We start from the raw sequence: 19,976 nt of genomic DNA, 5'->3' as shown, positions 1-19,976 counted from the left end.
TTCATTGGAAAAATTAAATGATTTCCATAGTATCGTTTGTTTCAAGTTCACGAAATTGTTTTATTTTAACTAATTTAAATTACGTGACTTCTTTCAAAATAAATATAAAATTATACAATGCATATTTGTACATATGTATATATACATATACATACTTAAATTATAATAATATCCAGTGGCGGCTCGTGCACAGGAACTGCGGCGCTGCAGCACCCCCAGAAAAAATACAAAAAAATCACATTTGTATACATTTACAACTTGTGAATATAATTTAAATAAGAATGATTAGATATTTGACATAATCATTATTAATGAGTATGTCAAATATATCTAAATACAAGTTGTAAATGCGATTTTTTTGTATTTTTTCTGGGGGTGCTGCAGCGCCGCAGTTCCTATGCACGAGCCGCCACTGATAATATCACAATTTATAAAAACACAATTGGATTAAATTTTACATACTTATAAATATAAAAAATATTGTTATTTCATCAACTCTTATGAATTTACAAACAGACCACGAGAAGAATGTAATATACTATACAATGTTAATAATTAATCGTTATACGTTTACTAAATTTGAAATCAATGAAATACGTTATTTTCCGTTAGATTTTTTAAAATTTTATTTTGAAATATAATAAAATCTTGCAATTTGATCTATGAATGTATGTATGTATGTATGTATGTATGTATGTAGAATGTTATATCACTATAAAAATTCTAGTGGATAAAAATTCTAAATAAATTGGATCGAAAGTAAAAAAATAGACAGACGAGTTGAATGTCCTATTGAAATTCTATATACGAAAAAAAATTTGTATGTGTATGAATCAATAAATCATATTATACGCAAAATTAAAAAGTGCTTCTTGAATCCATTGCCAAATTGACGGGCAACGAACGAAACCGTCAAAACGAGACGACAGTCTCGCTTGTTTGTGGTGGGCGCCCACCGAAACGGGTTGGGGGGGGGGGGGGAGTGGGTTGTAGAAAAGTGGGTGGTGGGTGTGGAGTTTAAATTCTCACCATGGTGGGTAGGCAGGATCTGATCTTGAAGAGAATTTGTCGCTGCTCGCCATCCTTGTCGAAGATGTGTAGCCTGGGCCCACTCTTGAGGGAGCACAGCCTACAGAGATCAGTGAAAGCGGTGAAGTTGAGGTCGTCTGGCTCTGTCATGGCGAAGCACCTGATGAGCAAGTCGAGCACGCACGAATTGTCCATGTATCGGGCGGGCACTGCGCCCCTGGCCCGCGCGCGTTTGTTTACGGGTGGTAAAAGCACCCCCTACGACGAGCGCATGCCCGGCCGCTATCGACGACCCACCCCCACCCTCGAAATCCTCCCCCTTCTACCCCAGACCCCACGTACACCCTTCGGTGCATCGTGTTCCCTTACCCTCCCCCTTTGGATTGTCGGCGAGCTCAAATCTCACCCGATCGTCGGCGACACGTTGCGATTTTGCATATGCCTCATACATACATATTGTGGGTTAGTCCATTTTCAAAGAAACTCAAAACTACTAGTTATCTTAGACGGTGTGGGCCCTGATGCAAGGCTCAAAAATTTCCCACCCTTCATTTTATTTTTTTATACCAGGAAGTTCTGACAGGTAACCCCAATGAGCCTTCCTATCCAGAAACATTGAACATTTGATACAAATATTATTAGTATTGTAGCACATGCTAAAAGGAGCCGTCGTTATAATTGGTTTTCGAGGATTATCTCCAGGCTTAAGACGGCTGGACACCAGCGCCTTGTCCATACAAACGTATTACACTTCCCTTCCTCAATTATGGTACTAGAGAAATTATTTTTTAATATGCTATGGATATCTACCATAGGCATGTTTCTGTGGTTTTATTTTTTTGATTAGTTATTTAGGAGCCTAGGAGCCGCCAAACATCTAAAAAAAATCGCCTCTTTTTTACACCCACGAAAATCGTCCAGCGTGCTTATTTTACGCGCACAGTTGCATAGAAAATATCTTTCTCATACCGATGATGAATTTTTTTTAAAAATTGGTCCAGTTTCGGAGGAGAAAACTGGAGAATACGAAACCTCGATTTTGTCAATTCAAAATAGGTATTATCTGGTCGAAGCGCAACTGTCACATTCACTCAATATATAAATTCACTCGAAGCAGGAAAAGTTGTCAATTTTAGTGGAACAGTTTCAACAATTGATCGAGATCTAACGTTTGATGGAGAGGTGTTAGAAAGGATCAAGGGTACTTGAACTGTGATAGAATGAAGAAATGGATCCAGATGAAGATTTAAGAATCCGCATAGAGATGACTAGAACAGCGTTCATCAAAAATTAAGGCGGCGCTTACAAACAAGCATCTCAAAATTCGTACGCGTTTGAGATTCGCGAAGAGCCACGTCTGGTCAATGCTACTATATGTATGTGAAGCCTGGACATTGAAGACCAGGATAATCAACTTTTTCGCATTGAAGCTTTTAAGATGGTCTAAAGGCGTATACTAAAGATCTCAGGGACCAAAAAAGTCACCTATGAAGCTGTTCTCCGCATGATAGGGAGAGGCAGGGAATTTGTTTCGGTCATCAAGCAGAGGAAGATGGAGTACCTCGGACATAATACGGGGTCAAAAACACGAATTTCTCCGTTTGAAAACAATGGGGAAAATGTAAGGAAGTAAATGGATTGGCAGGAAGAAGTTATCTCGACTTCGAAACATGCGCATGTGGACCGATATGAGCGCCGAAGATTTGTTCCGAGCCGCTGAAGACCGATACGGATATCTACGAATAACCGACAAGGTGGTCGCCAACGTTCAGATCCGGAAAAGACACTAAGAAGAAGAAGTTTCATCAATGAAATCAAATAAATTGGCATATTCTGATAGGAAGTCACAACCTGGAGTCACATTCATACAAGGTCTGGCTAGCAACATCAGGCCAGAGAATGAACCCATGACCCTTTAGTTCAAAGCACTACACACTAACCACTGAGCTATGTTACTGGTTGGGTGAATAATAGTCCACAAATCTCCGGTTGGCATTCGTTTAATTTGTTGGGTGTTGGCGACTGGCGAGCGTCATAAGATCGATGGATGCCAGTTTCGTGGATGAAACCACTTAACGAGATATTTTATATCGACACTTGCCAACAATCGGAGACAATTTTCAAATCAGACTTAATTCGTTCAAATTGAAACGTATGTATGTATGTATGTATGTATACAATTTAAGAACGCGCGTGAATAGATTTCAGAATTTGAGACATCTGTTGTCGAAATGTGATGTCACAGCGATAATTGGTTTTTGAGCGTGAAGCATACGTCGCGTTACTAGACAAGTACCAACAAAACATTCACTGTGCTAGTTTATCCCAAACATATTCGATTGAATATTTTGTCAATGGCTATGGTCCGATTAAAATATCAGCAAATAAATAAATTACAAACATTTTTTGCTGCTTTCGGGAGTATATTACTGTTTGGCAGCTGAAACTTTGTAGGAAACATTTTCCTAACTGAAATATGCTCTTTGCCAATTTGCATAAGGGTGCGTGTATATTATTGCTTGCCAATCGCACTTAAATCGGTGCTAAGGTGAAAACGATTTTAAGGGTTTCAGAGGTAGTTCAAGGACATTTTTTCATTGTGCATATGGTGGATTGGTCGATTTTTAAAAGAAACGTATTCAAAAACATGTATTACAAATTCAACCAAATAATAATAGTCTGGGGGCATTTTCACACGAACGCCAATATTTGAACTGACCCACAATAAAATTCACGTGATAATGTTCATGTGAAAACGTTTTAAATGATTGTTTATATAACATTTATGGAATCAATACCTCAAATATAATATACATATTTTACAAATATACCAGGAAGGCTTAACAGGTAAACCCCAAATGCGCTTTCCTGGTCCACATAATTATTACATAGATACATGTAAATCTAAACAATATCTGACATCTATGGTCAGTATACATATATTACAAACATCGTATTAATTAATACGATAAATAACGATGAATAACTTTCATGTAACAATACGAATTTTATATTCGATAAACAACCACAGAGACATCTATGGAGAGCAATATGGCGAAACCTAAGATATAACAATAACTAAAGGTTCGCAACAGAAAATTGGGAAGGAAACGCCAATTTTACAGGAATCGTTTCAATGAAAATCAGAAAAATTGGCAAATTCTGATAAGAAACGATCGACCTAGACAAATCAAGGTCTGGCCAACAGCGAGACTTAGCGGGGAATCGAACTCGTAATACGAAATAATTCAACATTCACCACTAGCCACGCTGCTGGTTATATCAATTGATCAAGTATGCTGATATCATATGAATGGGGAGTTTAATGAAAATGCTCGTTCACAAAACTTATATTCCGAAGATTTCTCTTCAGAGGATCAAACACTCGATAACTTGTCGGATCAAAATTATGCACAAGAGTAAAACAAGCATACTTGATAAATTGATCTATCTACGTAGTACATACTAGAGTGCCGAAAACAGCTAACAGAAGGCCAAATATAAAGGTTCTTTTTTTGCTGTTGAAAATCTGCTGCGTCACTAAAGTTTCACTTCATTTTGGGGCGACCATTCGTATAACTTTCAGCAGAACAATAACACTAGTAGCATAATTTTATAATTAGTTTGGAGTTTTGACAGTTTATATATGTAGATGATATGTGTAGAGGTTCGTGTATATCAGTATTTGTTTAGGGACAAAATATAAAATAAGTCCAAGATTTTTTTTGCTTAGCAACATATAAATGAGCAAAATTATATACATACTACTATATTTTTCCAAAATGCGTTTTACAATTTTTTTACGTATTTCTGCCACAGTGACAACAGAATACTCTGACGCGTTTCTGTGACCAGACATATAGCATAATAAAAAAAACTATTTATAATAATTAGCGAAACATTTATGTTATATGTAGATAGTACATTTTTGAAATCATATTCAAATAGTGGTGACATAGTGGGTAGGATGGTATTTGCCAATTTGATGCAGGAACCGCTTCAACTATTACATCAGATAAATTGGCAAACTCTGATAGGAAACGATCGCCTTAGAGTCTCATTTATTCAAGTCTGTAGTGCTGCAGGTTATACTCGGAATAAATTATTTTCAATCGAGGTCAATCCAGGACATGAACCCGGGAGCAATACTGCTGGCTACATTATTCTTTTTTTATTTTCCATTATATAGTTACATATTTACATACGTATATTGAACGCTAGAATGCGGCATGCACGTCCAATGCAATCAAAGATGTATATAACGCTGTATGCTTGGCATAACGGGGGGAGATATAAAACTGAATACGTAGGTGAGAAGTATGACAAAAGTAGTGAATGTAATGGAGATAATAAAGATATTCAAATGGCAATGGGTGGTTCACGTGGCTAGAAGAATGGAGGATAGATAGACGAAATGAGTGCTCAAACGGTACCCGAGAGAATTTAATAGGGTGGACAGAAGAGGTGGACCTAATAGGAAACGATCGACTTGGAGTCACAAATATCCAAGTCTGACCAACAGCATTTATGATTATACTCGGAATAAATTATTTTCGATTCTGTTAATATTAAGAATATTTCGGTGCTTAATATCAAGGCAACCACCGAGCCACGCTGCTGGATAATATGTACATAGTTCAACAAAATACAAAAAAAAATCATTATTTTTGTAACGATTCAATTACCACGGTGAACAATGACGATTTTTTATTATTAATTATGATTTTAATTTTGTAATATTTAAGTATAATAAATGGTACAAATAGGATCGTAAAGATTATAGATTTACTTTCTCGCCACAATAATGAATGAAATGTTTAATGTTTCTAAGAAATTCTCTCGAACGTATATTAGTAGTACGACATGTCTGACCTTTATAAATAATGTTACGAGTAGGCTCATTATTCCTTTATTACTAGCTGTATAGCTAGATGTTGTGTGTTAAGTATTGACGTCGGAAGTTTTCACGATATACATACATATTGTACATATGTACGTACTTACCTCTATATATGTACGCTTAGGAACGTTCATTGTAAGTAATACATGGTTTTTATCGATTTCCATACACGTGTTTACTTACAATAATGAATTCGAAAGGGGTCGTACGATACGAATCGCCAATATTGGAATTGGAAGTTTGAAAATAGGAGTTATCGCCAAGGCAACCAAAAGTATTACAAACAACAAAAGTCGGGGGAGTGCGCGGTCACAGATTTCAGTTTGTATACGGACACCACGAAAAGAGCAACTTTCACCAGAAAAGTAAATTAAAAGATACAAAAAACCAAGTCATGAGCAATTCTCGAGCCTCTTCGGCAAGACAAAGAAGTTACGACAAAGTAGAAAAAACTCTGGCTTTGATCAAACCAGAGGCAGTCAAGCATGCTGAAGAAATCGAAAGCATCATTATAGAGAATGGATTCGACATTTTATCGGTAATTTATCTTTATCAATATACAGTTTGTCCATTTAAAATGCAAATTATTTACTTTCAGAGGCGTGAAGTGCGCTTGACTCCAGAACAAATCTGCGAACTGTACGAAGAACATAGAGATCAACCATATTTTCAAAATTTGATCAACCACTTGTCAAACAATTTAATGATAGCAATGTGCATTTCCAAAATTAATGGAATATCAGCATGGAACAACTTGATGGGACCTTCAAAGTATGATTATCAAATTTAACACTTTGCACTCGAATGCCGCCATAGCGGCGGTACTGAGGTTTGCCGTATTAAGGTCTGTTCATACTTAACAGCACTGCACGGCTTCAGCACTGCACGACTCCGTTTCAAATATGTCATTTTATTACATTTCTATTCATATCTACCTACACGTCGCGGTCACGTCACGTTTACAGCAATTCGGCCGAGTGCAAGGCAAAATCGGCTTACTTATACATTAGAGGCCATGACGATACGGCGCAATATTGCTTACGTCGTATTGTCGAGTACTTGCAATATGAATGCATACACGTGCATTCGTAGCTACGCGTCAGAATACAAGTCAGCAAAAATGTTTCGATGTTTATCGAACGAAAAATTATGTATAATCGCGCTGTTGTTGGAAGAAGAAGCTCAAGAAGGCAATAAAAAAGCACGGAGGCATTTTGATGTGCATCCCATGTTAAAAAATAGAAAAACCAAAGTAGAGTTTTGGTCACTGTATGTATAAGGAGCTTGTGGATGATGGACAAAATTTTTTTAAATATTTCCGTAAAAAATAATTAATTTTTTTTTTAATATTTGCGCCAAAACCATGTCGAAAGATTGAACAGCTGTCAACTGTCACTATCGATAATTAGTCCAAAACAGCAAAGCGGCTGACTCATGGCACGTAATTCGCGTGTATATTTCCACGATGGCCAAAAAAAACGGATACGATACGTTGACGGATGTTGCTGTAAGGTATGAAAAGGAAATGTCGGGTACTGCTGTAAGCCTGCCGTGGCGTAAACGTGACGGTTGGTATGAATATACCCATACAAAATGTACCAAATAATACTTTTCGTACGGCCGGATACCTGTTGAAGTCGGTAAGTGCTGACTAGGTATGAACAGACCTTTAAGGTCTGTTCATACCTATCCAGCACGACCCGTATCCTGCAGGTGTCATGCAAGTACGGTTAGTATTCTTTGGTACATTCTATATGGACGCGCATGAATGCGTAAATGCGCATGTGCGAATGGAGTATGAATACGTCCATATAATGTACCAAAGAATACTATCCGCACTTGCATGACACCTGCAGGATACGGGTCGCGCTGGATAGGTATGAACAGACCTTTACTCGAATGCCGCCACTGCGGCGGCATTCGAGCATGGCTGGGTGCTTATTGGTCACAAAGCGCTCGCCCAAAAGTCACCAAAATCTCTATAACGGAAAAGTCCACTAACGATAACTATTATACTAACGAGAATTCGAGTGCCAAATATTCCGTATTCGGGATTTTCATGGCAAAAATTGACTTTTGGGTGATCGTGATGTGACTAATAATCCAATTACCTTCGAGCATATTACGTTAGTGTCATTTATACTTTAATTGGTTACATTAAATCTTTGAATTTTCATTACATATTAATGACAAAGATAATTTTAGCATGAATGCATAATAATAAGTTAATAATTCGTATTAGTATAAAACGTGTTGTCACTTACATAGGTGCAATGTTGCAACATTTTAAAGGGTCATAAAATTTGAAATTTGAGTCCATGCCACTCATCATCAATACATAGTTAGAGAGAGACACGTATTTTGGGCATCTATTTTTGTCAATTTTCATTTGGCATTTTAGCGTTTTAGGGCATAAAAAAATGTTCAATTTTAGCATCTATTTTTATGAAGAGTTTAATTTTAAATAATAAAAAATTTCGATGAATTCTAATAAAATTTATATGCATATATGTATAAAATTTATAGACAACACAACAATTAAAAAATAATAGAAAAATTCAAAAATATTTTGGAATTAAAATAACACTGAAAAAAATATGAATATAAAAATACAAAGACAAATAATATTAATATAAAAATATAATACCAATTAAAATTTATTAAAACTCAACATGGAGCATATTTCTACAGATTCTTTTTTGAGATTCTTGCGATGATCGATAACAATTATATTGTATTTACTAAAATACCTTTCAGCATCCACACTATTGACGGGACACCAAATAGATTTTAGAGCTGCACAACCAAACTCTTCATATTTAATTTTTGTTGTCATCAATAATAGCAGTATATCCGGCATGGATTCACTTTTTATATTCTCTATATTAATTTTCTTAAAAAGTTCTGATATCCTTCCAAACATTGAGCCTCTGTTAATACATTAAACAATGGCAGGCTTCTAAAAAACAAAACTGTTTTTTTAACATTAATATTAGATTTTGTACCTGCCACAGATGGATTGAATAGTTTACTAAATGTTTGGAGGAATAGATTTGTCTCATTTAGTCTTGCAAGTCTAGTTAAGACGCTTTTTTGAGCAGCCTTTTGGATACACAGCTCCAACTGTTTACAGTAGTAGACAAAAGCAGTTGTTTGGTTTCGACAGGAAAAACACCATCTATGGTAAACTGCAAACTCTGTTTTATCCCCTCAATTTCTTCACATAATAAATGGGCAAAAGGATAGGAAGACCATCTTAAATTATCTATAAATTTTAAAAATTTTATTCAAATTTCACTTTTGTTTGTTATTTTAGCATCTATTCGTATATTTTACGAATTTAGCATCTATTCCGAATTTTACGAATTTAGCATCTACTCCGAATTTTAGCATAAATTAGGCAGTAATAGCAAAATGCCCAAAATACGTGTTTCTATACATAGTGTTACAGGCATTATGTTATTTGTTTTGTGTTTTGAACGTTCTCCTGACAAGAAATTGTCATTATTTACACATAAATTTTCAAATGATGGGTATTCTTTAGAAATATTTTCTACATCGTTCAATTATTAAAAAAAAAAATTAAAAACTGATTATTATGGCTATTCTATAAACCTGTTTTTTCTCCAATAAAATTAGTGAAAAACGAAAAAATTTGTATGTGTTTTCTCCAATAAAATTAATGAAAAACGTTTTGAGTTTACGATATTAACACCTAAAAAAACTTCGAGTGCAAAAGGTTAAGTTAAATATTAAAAAATGACTAATCACTGTACATACATATATTTTTAGAAATTTGATAAAAATCAAACAGCATATTTATAGAAACATCATTTCTTTGAAACCTAATTTTTTTATGATACTGATGTAGTTCTTCAAAAGGTATTATACCCACATAAGTGGCTTAATAAGTTTTCTTTTAATGAAAAAGTTAAGCTATACAATAACACATAATAAGAATCACTATATTTGTTTTTGTAAAACAAAATTGTGTATATGTATAATGTACATACATATATAGTATAAAGATGTTTGAATTTCTACATATAAAGATGTTTGAATTTCTGGTTACTTATGCGGGTTAGATCCCTTTTGGAGAACTACATCTATCGAAACAGTTGAAGAAATATATATATATATATATTTTAGTGTGTTAGAAGCTCGTGTATATTGGCCGAGCAGTATAAGAGCAATATATGGGATGTGTGACTATGACGAATACATCAATAGTGATTACATTAATGGAGTACATGGTAGTCAGGATTATGCAGCATCCATAAAAGAAATCAACTTCTTTTTCCCAGAACGTAAGTATATTAAAAAAATAAATACCTTATATCTTATATCTATACCTACATATATATTCTCTCCTTAGTGTTTGTGGAGGCAACGAAAGATCATCAGGCAAATGAGTATCTTCAAGTGGCAGTAAATCCAACCTTGACTGAAGGTCTAAATGAACTGTGCAGAGAGAAGCCGAATGATCCTATAGTATGGTTGGCTGATTGGCTTCTCACGCACAATCCAAACAATCTTGACTTTCCTGATCTAAAAGACACTAATTTAGACATTGAACGGTGTTCGATGACATCTAGTTCGGAATCGACTCGAAGTTAATTTAGAAATTGGGTCTGGTTGATTTGGATTTTTCATGCACACGTTTAGAAAAAGCATGTCTTCCTAACATAAGAAAATCTGTGATTTTTCCAGTAGTTCCCAATGCAAAGCATTTGTAGTGTAGTGTGTGTGATTTTCAGTACTTCTGGAAGACATTTGATAATGGAAATACACATGCAAGTGTGACATAGCTATAGTTAATTTGAAATAATTTTCAAATAGTTTATTAGAAAGGTTATATAAATAAAAAGATGTGTTTTAAATATTTTTTTATTTCACAATCCAAAGAAGTCAATAATAAGAGGTTTACTTATCACAGTCCCTATTATGTCTATTTGGATTTTATAAACAAGTTGGAATTCATCCAATTAGGTGTTATACAATTATTGAGATGATACATATTCGATTTTGAACATGGAGGAATATTTTCATATAAAGAGATACATATTATATTAAAAATTTAGATATCAACAATTTTTTTATTCAATTTAAACTAAAAATTATTTTTAAGGATAAGAGAATTTTACAATAGTCAAACAAAAAAAGGGATATTTAAGAGAGAAATTAACTAATTTTTTTTAATACTTAATACAACTTAATCATAAAAAAAAATCATATAAAAAGTGAAAATAAAAATTAAATCTAAGTTCATATTTTGAAGAGTGACCTTAAATTTTATATTATAAAAAAATGAGAAATTTGTTCAATCAATTGCTGGGCTTTTGGGCAAACCACACCTTTTCACGGCAATGGTTCAAAGCCTAAAAATTAAAAAAAAACACACACATTATACAATAGGTTATAATTGAATTGAATATAATATAAAGATATAATAAAATGTTTAATACATACATGACATTCATTAGCTTGATTTTCGTTTTCACACCAGTACGATGGACCCCATGTACATTTCTTAGCGCCTAATAACTGTTGAGCTGACCTTTTGGTTCGGGTGCTCATAAGATTTACATAACTTCGATTATCACCGCAAGCTTTAATTTCGGTGCAAATTTTTTCACTATCGGCTAAAGTTACTACCATGTGGATTAACTCTTCACCATATGTTCTCATAAGATTGACACACTGAAAGAAACAAACGTATTAGCAGATGCAATAAAACACAAAACAATAAATGTAGTGCAGAGAAATTACATTAGTGAAATATTTCCTTGGAATAGCGTAGCATGTTTTTTCAATGATATGTTCCAAGTTACGGTCGACATTTGGATTGCTCAGGATTTGTTGCAAAATTCCAATTATTTCATTGCAAACTGCGCATTCAGCAACAGAAGCTATAATGAAAGCGATTCAATTTTAATCAAATATGATTCATTTAGATTGTTATATTACATTACATTGTTAGTATTGGGGAATAATATTTACAACGGATAAGAGTGTTCTTGCCATCGCAGAACTTGAGCATTGAGCAAACATCAGCAGGAGATAATTCTTGGGTTAGCAAAGCAATGACTATATCGGCATATTTGTCAACGAATTCGTCACATTCTTTCTTCACATTTTTGGGCATATGACTGCATACAGAATGAACAACCTTTTTGATTTCATCCTGGAATATAAAAATAAAAATATTGAGCAAATTCATTCTCAAATTTAAATTATTTTAATACATTTAATATTGTTTTTATAATATATAAAACGCTAAACAACTTACAGCTGTGGCTTTATCGTGCAATTCTTTCTCTAGCTGTGTCATTACAAATTCACAGATTACACACTGTGGAGACGTTTTGACTTCTTTTCGAGAAACTTCGGCATAGATGAGAGGTTTGCCATTGTAAGTAGAATCAGGGATGGCATTTGTATCTATAAATGAGAATAAATCAACGTGCTAACCATCTTTTGAATGCGTTAAAGATATGTGAAAGAAAACTAACCGATCTGGCCGTCTTTTTCGTGTCCTACATTGGCCAACATATTCTTCGGCAATAAAGGTCGTTTGAAGTTATTTCTGTCAGCCATGAAAGCTTTCTTTGAGTGCATTTCATCAATCTTAGTCAACATAGAAATGTCAGGACGAGTATCGACACATAATTTCAAATAAACGCAAACTTCCTGCGGAGTGAATTCAGCAGCGAGCATTTCAACGAGTTGTTTGGAGTAAGTGTCAACAAAGTCAGTGCATTCGGATCTCAATTTGGCGGGCAAATGAGAGCACAAGTTGTCTAAAGCGTTTTGAATGTTTTCCTGCAATTTATATTAAAATGTCACATCAATAAAAAACCTTTCTAGTTGTATCAATTCAAACTCATCAACTATTATGTACTTACTTCAGTTGAATTGTTTTTAAGCATAGTCTCCAATTGTTCTACGGCAAAGAGACATAGAGGACAATTGGTCTTACTGCCGCTGCCTGTTGTCATCAAAACATCAATTTTAGGCAATTCAGCTTGTTTAGGACACAATGTCAAAGCTGGACAAACCTATCAAAATAAAATACTCATTTTATACAATCAAAAAATGATAAATATAAATATATTATGTAGAGAAAGCATTTCATACTTGGGAAGGATCAATTTCTTGTACGAGCAGTGCAATGACTGCATTTCCATAAGCTTCGACGAATGCTTCGCATTGGCCTCCGACAGATGTGGGCAAATACCTACAAGCCTTTTCAACGGCAGATTTTATATTTTCCTAAAAAAATTTTAAATTGTGAGAATGTGAGCAGAATCTAAAAAAATCAATGATACCGACAAGTCATTCACAAACCTCAGTATGGGAATCGCTTATTTGAACTTGAATGAAATGCAAGAAGTATTGACAGAAAGTGCAAACTTCTTTGCTTTGAGGTAATTGTACCAGTATTCGATCGATCGGCAGCTGTGCCAACTCCGGTTGTAAGACTTGAACACTCTTGTCTTTATTCTAAAAGAAGCAATAAAATAAGTATAATAATAAATATACATAAATGTGATTTAATTCACTGTGTGTTAGTTTTACTTTATAGCTATTTGCTTCGTCTTTTCCAATCAAGGGTTTATCGGATGCCTTGTGAAGGACTTTAATAGCTAGTTCACCAACATGTGTTGGAACTAATGGAGCAATTGGTACGTCCTGAAATACATAAACATAATTAAAACACAATCACTCAATAAATAAATTAAATCAATGACGAGTAGTACTTACAATTGTTTTGCCATTGTGGCAAATACCAACCATCAGACAAACTTCAGTGGAATCTAATTCTCTGACAAGGAAATCGTAAATAACAGGATAGTACTGCTCTGAAATTGACAAACATTCACGTTGGAATGAACCAGTTTGCTTGCAAAGACCTGAAACAATGCATAAAATTTCACACATACAAATGTATCCGATTTGAAACTTGTTAATTTTTAATCACATCTGATATTGCTCCTTACCATCAAGAACCCTTTTAAATTCAGCCTCTGTTGTATTTGCGATGAGAATATCACGTAAATGATTAACCAACTGTTCGCATAGTTGACAGGGAACGTCATCGCTAAAAATAAACAGAATTTCATGGAATATTGAATATATTTTGAATTTTATTAAGTTTTAATTCTTTTTACCTTGCATCAATGTCCAAACGGCCGACATTACCCATAGGTGTGATTTCAACATTGCTAGTAGAATCTGCCGATTCAATTTCTTCTGATGATGGTTTATGTTGGTGGAATTTATATGAGCACGTTCCAGCCAAATGGCAGATATTTTCAGAATTGAAGTTGTTTTGTACGTGGCCGTACAAATCTTCAAAATTTACAAACACAGCAGTAGCGCAACTATCAGAGAAGCTACCAAGTTTCCCACAAGCCTGTAATTAAATTAAACATTAGCACTAATGAACTGAAAAATACAAAAACGAACTTATCAATAGCATGTAAGTAAACTCACTCTTAGTATATTTTCCAAAAATTTCTCGTAAGACGTGTCATCGAAGTTTTTCTTCATTTTATCGACTACCGTAAAGCATCCATTACACATTTGTACGTTCTTCTCGTTTTCCGAAGCCAAATCTTTTTGTTCGTACTGTGAATGTTTAAACAAAAACCTATATACTACTGAATAAACCATTATCATATGTAAATGTGAAAATAATCACCATATTGGCCAACATCTTATCGATTCTTGCACTATTACAGAGTCCAGCGACCGAGCACACGACTTGAGGATTCATCTGTGACGCTAATGTTTCCACCAGCTCCGGAATGAAGTCATCTACCAATTTAATACACTCATTAGACACTACTTTGAGCGGAATCAACTTGCAAGATCCTTCAAATACAGCCATTAAGTCTTCCTAAAAATATAATATTAAAACACACTTGAGTACACATATGTATTAATATTGACGGATATCAAAAAAAAAATCATTTAAATATTTTTACCTGAGTTTGATTACTCTCAAGTTGATCTCTAGCTTGTGTTACCATATCCGTGCAAATCTTGCAAATTTCATCTTTGTCCTCAGGCATTGTTTGCTTTTCCCATACGGATTTGATGCAGTGTTTAACTGCTCCACATCCTTTGGCATTTCTGTAATCATAAACAGTTCGATAAAATAGTTTTGTTAAAAAGAATACATTAAATGACGAAAAAAAGACTTACGTGATATTCGAGCACCAATAAGATGGTCCCCAAGTACATTGTTTTTCTCCTAAAAGAGGCGTAGTTGCTACGAAACCTACAGAAAATTGAAATAAATATATATATTATTAGTTATACATACATATACTGATTAAAATACAACGATTATTATAAAAATGATAATGACAGAGGTCTTTGAATGAGAAGGCTATCAATAGACCTGACCTACATATAGGACAGTGATATAGAAATACTTACCTTGATCTTTTCATAAAAATAAGTAAAGAAAATAAAACACACGAAACCACATACTTACATAATTATGTCGCCTAAACCAAGCGGGTCTGATTTTTTACTTATGAACTATTCAAATACAGAAAACTTGACTGACAACTTTATTGGATTATAATACAATATGTATGAACGTTCAAGCTTCAGGGGCTTCTATTTAAAAATATCGTATAAATAAATATGTATGTTCTAACATGAGTATGTATTTTTTCGCATATGATAATATTTTTGTTGATTTTGCAACGTATTTGACATTGAGGGTCATTATATGCTATCGACAAAAATATTTTGACCATTTTGCTTCGAAATGAATTTACACATTCCAAATAAAACTATCTAACCAAATAAAATTGTAATTATTGGAACTCTTTGTTTGAGTCAGCAAAATGTATACAACACGTGCACATAATATCTATGTAATAATACTTTTCGTTGTGAGTGAATCATTGAAACCGGCCGAGGTTTGTCATAAGCGAGTGTTTGAACAAGACAAAGCATTAATTGATTTCTGTTTGAGTTCAATGAATAAGCGCTGTTTATTCAGCAAATTAATATTTTCAATAATAAGTACTACGATTCGGTTCCGCTTCTTGTGACATATATTTTTAATGATATTATTCACGCCGAACAGATTGTATTATCGTGTTATCATTCAATGCAGGAACGCGTTGTTAATAGCCAATTTGAAGTTTTCGTGTGTAGTTATGAAAAGAGATTGATGGCAATAACAATAATTTTAGCGATAGTGATAATCAACGACTGTATTATTCACCAGAATGTTTTAAATGTACGTACTACGCGAGAATACAAATTGTATTATGAACATCCGTCAACAGATATGTCTCTTTCTTGTCGTACCGTATCTGTGTTCAGATATTATTAATAACCTGTGCGAAATCTTCCCTATTTTGGACAAGCCAAAACAATCTACCAAGTCTCATCTATGTTCTGATAATCTAGAGCCAAGAGTTTCTTTCTTCCAAGCTACCATTTGCCCTCTACTTCTCCATTTATTACTGTCTGTGGAAGGCGATACATGGAACCATGTATTAGGCGGCCAAGATATTCCAGTTTTCCGCTTTACAATACTTAGAAGCTCTCTATTTTTGTAAGGCAGCTGGAGGACAGTTTCGTTCTTCCCATGTTCCTTTCAAGAGATCTTCAACATGCTCCGGCATCACCACATTTCAAAGGACTCTATTGACCATGTTTCTTATCTGTACAGCAACACTGACAATACATAGGAACGTAGAATTTGCAAACGTAATTTAATAGACATCCTTCGATACCATAAAACACTTCTCATGTACTTCTTTTCTTTGTCTTATTTCAGATTCTGAACTAATGTCTGTGTTGATCATTGCTCTTAGGTATTTGTACTCTTCAACCGGTTCAACCACTTGTCTGCACACTCTCAGGTTGTCTTTTCCTTACGTATATTATATTATATGTGTTGGGTTTTAAAAACGTTTTATTGCATATCGACGACTAGTCAATAGATTGTGAGACTCTATTTTTATTTGCTAAATACTAGGGCTGTGGAGTTGGGAGCATTTCAAGCAGAGTCGGAGTCGTAAAAAATCAACTAACTGACTCCTTTTTATTATTTTCTTTAATCGAGCTGTTATATTTGAAAGTGGAGGAAGTCCAATTTTCAGTTCCAAAAACACTATTTCTGTTTGACTTAATTCACAAATTGTTATATCACTTCTTTTAATTCGATATGTTCAAAATCTTGGAAAAACCGAACAAACGTATTACAGGCTAGTAGTATTTTTAAATATTGTTAAACGCAAAACATTATGTTTAATGTTTTGCGAGATATTTCTCGAAATGCAGAAAAGTGGACTAATGCCACTTTCAATTGTTAAAGCTCAATTAATAGTATCACCGTATGTGTCAACTAGAGTCCCAATTTTATTGAAGTAAATCCATTAAAAAATTTAAATTGAATCATAATGTCTTTATAAAAATCATGATTTTAAATTACATTATAAATAAAATCGTTGAATGGCAGATTTTAGTTATGAGTATTAAAGTAATTTGATGTTTTGTGGTCAAAACTGATTGTTTCCTCTGTCTCATATTTTGTTTTATACCTATTTCCTCATCAATAAGTCAAAAAATTGGGTTGCATGTCAATTTTTAATGATTTTTTTTAATTTTTTGTATTTTGAAAATCACTATTATTTTTATTACTAACAATTTTATACGTTGGCAAGAAGAGTTGATCTTAACAAAATCGTTGAAGTCAAATTATAAAATAAAGTAGGAGTCAGTAAATTTTGATCCGATTCCACAGCCCTGCTAAATACGGTAAAGGTATCAATTGCAAATAACATATAACAATTCAACAAAAACTATTTTCACAATTTGAAATACCAATTACTTCCACTACTTATTGGAATTAAGCTGGTTTAATAAAGAAGTCTTTAATATTTTAAATTAAAAACAAGTATTTCTTTGTATTCTAATGAATAGGTCCCAAACAGAAACTGGATATAAATGAATTATTTACTTAAAAAAGTTTGTTATTATTAAACCGCAAGCCGATGCTTGGTTTTCAATGTAATGGACATCATCATATCGGATGTGGCTGTCGTTCGAGCTGAAAAAAGATACGATAAAGCGAAAAATGTCAAAATAATCATAGCTTGAAGCAAAAAGAGCACTGATTTTAAAAATCAAACAATGCATAAAAATCTATATGTACACATTCTGTACTGAATCTTTGGAAACATAAATGAAAACTAATTCGATTTTTCTCAAGTTTATTTATTAAATCAAAGGACGCAAGTAAACAAACTACAGATTGTTCAAAGTCATCGTACAAAACCCACAGTACGTATTACTCATTTGCCTCAATATAACCATATATGAAGCATGGTCAATGAGGCCTCTATTGCATATATATATTGAGTTGATACGACGATAACGAATCATACACAATACGTATTTTATTAAAATTACATATAGGGGTTCGGAGGGGATTGTAGATTTAATACATTCAACGATTGAGAAGATGTGGGCTCGAATAATAATGACCAAAGCCGTCGGTTATGAAACGTTCGATTCGGTTGCACAGGTCAACAGACGCGTTATTCAACCAAATCGTACAAAAGTAAATTTTACACAATTGGAGATTCGCCACAACGGATACGGATATGGATATGGAAAGGGGGATGGGCTGTGTATTGTCATAATCATAACATCGCAATAATTAGCAACAAAGAAACCGAGGATGACGTTGCGGATGTGAATCGAGTGATGGTGATGGTGATGGTGATGGTGATGGTGATGAGTGACGAGTGACGAGTGTGAAGACTGACCGCAGAAGGCCACCGCCAGCAGCAGCAGAGCGAACGCCTGCCGCGCCATCTCGTTGTCTGGCCGCGAAACTCTTACGACACGACCTTCAACGTCCGAAGTGCCGGACTGACTGACTCCTCAGTTCGCTCTCGAACTCAGCTGATGAATCGCACCATAAACAAGCGCACCCTCAACACGCGTTTTGGCGACCATATACTGCTTTGATGCGCATTTATAAAGACGATTGTTTTTCTTGGATTTTCTCGTGCATTTTGCTTTGTGTGAGATTGTTTCAAATTTAATACATATATGTATATTTTCGGTCTCCCTCACGGGACCGAAAGGGAAACGCCCGAAAACGTAAATATCGGATGGCAAAGATCAAAAATCGAAAGATCTTAAGTCGAAAGATTAAAAAAAAAATGGTGCATGGTAAACTCCGAAAAAAAATTCGAAAGTTAAATATAGACCTTTTTGGTCTTGAAATATGTAGTTCTGCTCTTTATTTTTTACTCATTAGCGTCTTAAATAATTGACTGCTTTTTGTAATGGGTCTACCTCACGGCACCGAAAGTCAAAAGATCGAAAAAGCAAATATCGGAAGGCAAAGATCGAAAATTGAAAGATCAAAAAAAAGGGTGCATGGTAAACGGTATCATTTACATATATATATATGAGTGGCATGCGGTGAAATTATCTTTCTTTTTGTCACACAGCCTTGTTTAATGTGTGCGCGCAGAATACGGGAGGAAAAGCCTGTTCCTCTTGTTCCTGTTGTATCCTGCTCGCGCAAATTAAGTGAGAATGTACGACCCGGGGAGAGACCCTTTTTTATCTTTCGACTTAAGATATCCGATATTTGCGTTTTCGAGCGTTTCATTTTCGGTCCCGTGAGGTAGACCCGTATATTTTGATGATTCAATCTAATTATATTATGGAATACTCTCGGAACAATTTTTCAAATTACTGCATATTGGGGAATGTTTTAACGAATTAGCCAGCAGTATGGCTCAGTGGTTGCGTTTATGTTTAGCACCGAGAGATTACTAGGTTTGATCCCGTGCTAATCTTTAATACTGCTGGTTAGATTTGGATATTTATAACTCCAAGTCGATCGTTTCTTATCAGCGTTTGTCATGTTATCTGATTTTCATTGTTGAAACGGTTCCTCAAATTGCCAAAAAGCATCCTAACTGTTGTCACAAATATCTGAATTTGATTTATGTACAATATGTAAAAATTGATGTACAAGTCTAAA

General features: G+C 34.3%; 3 protein-coding genes across 3 annotated transcripts in view; 1 reads left to right on the top strand and 2 right to left on the bottom strand.

Annotated features, from left to right (window-relative positions):
• The window catches only part of LOC143912380 (uncharacterized), a 39,860-nt gene extending 38,636 nt beyond the window's left edge, over positions 1–1,224 (bottom strand). The window contains exon 1 of the mRNA XM_077431660.1: positions 1,030–1,224. Within this exon, the coding sequence (XP_077287786.1) occupies positions 1,030–1,224 (195 nt within the window). The remainder of the gene's footprint in view (positions 1–1,029) is intronic.
• A 5,031-nt stretch (positions 1,225–6,255) lies between these two features.
• LOC143911944 (nucleoside diphosphate kinase homolog 5) lies at positions 6,256–10,806 on the top strand. The gene is made up of 4 exons (XM_077431043.1): positions 6,256–6,467; positions 6,528–6,700; positions 10,079–10,236; positions 10,305–10,806. Exons 1-4 carry the CDS (start codon positions 6,324–6,326, stop codon positions 10,544–10,546), a joined length of 717 nt encoding a protein of 238 aa, XP_077287169.1. The 5' UTR covers positions 6,256–6,323; the 3' UTR covers positions 10,547–10,806.
• On the bottom strand, positions 10,807–18,915 carry Sap-r (prosaposin). The gene is made up of 18 exons (XM_077431042.1): positions 18,739–18,915; positions 15,140–15,215; positions 14,920–15,067; positions 14,634–14,831; positions 14,426–14,560; positions 14,101–14,345; positions 13,930–14,030; positions 13,694–13,842; positions 13,508–13,621; positions 13,277–13,432; positions 13,067–13,201; positions 12,835–12,987; positions 12,442–12,751; positions 12,219–12,370; positions 11,930–12,113; positions 11,699–11,838; positions 11,399–11,629; positions 10,807–11,307 (listed from the first exon to the last, which is right to left on the bottom strand). Exons 1-18 carry the CDS (start codon positions 18,785–18,787, stop codon positions 11,254–11,256), a joined length of 2,730 nt encoding a protein of 909 aa, XP_077287168.1. The 5' UTR covers positions 18,788–18,915; the 3' UTR covers positions 10,807–11,253.
• Positions 18,916–19,976: the final 1,061 nt, after the last annotated feature.

This window comes from Arctopsyche grandis, chromosome 5 (genome assembly GCF_051622035.1).
Source record: "Arctopsyche grandis isolate Sample6627 chromosome 5, ASM5162203v2, whole genome shotgun sequence".
Taxonomy (NCBI): Eukaryota; Metazoa; Arthropoda; class Insecta; order Trichoptera; family Hydropsychidae; genus Arctopsyche; species Arctopsyche grandis.
The sequence above is the reverse complement of the archived record's forward strand: the minus strand, read 5'-3'. Positions and strand labels throughout refer to the sequence as shown.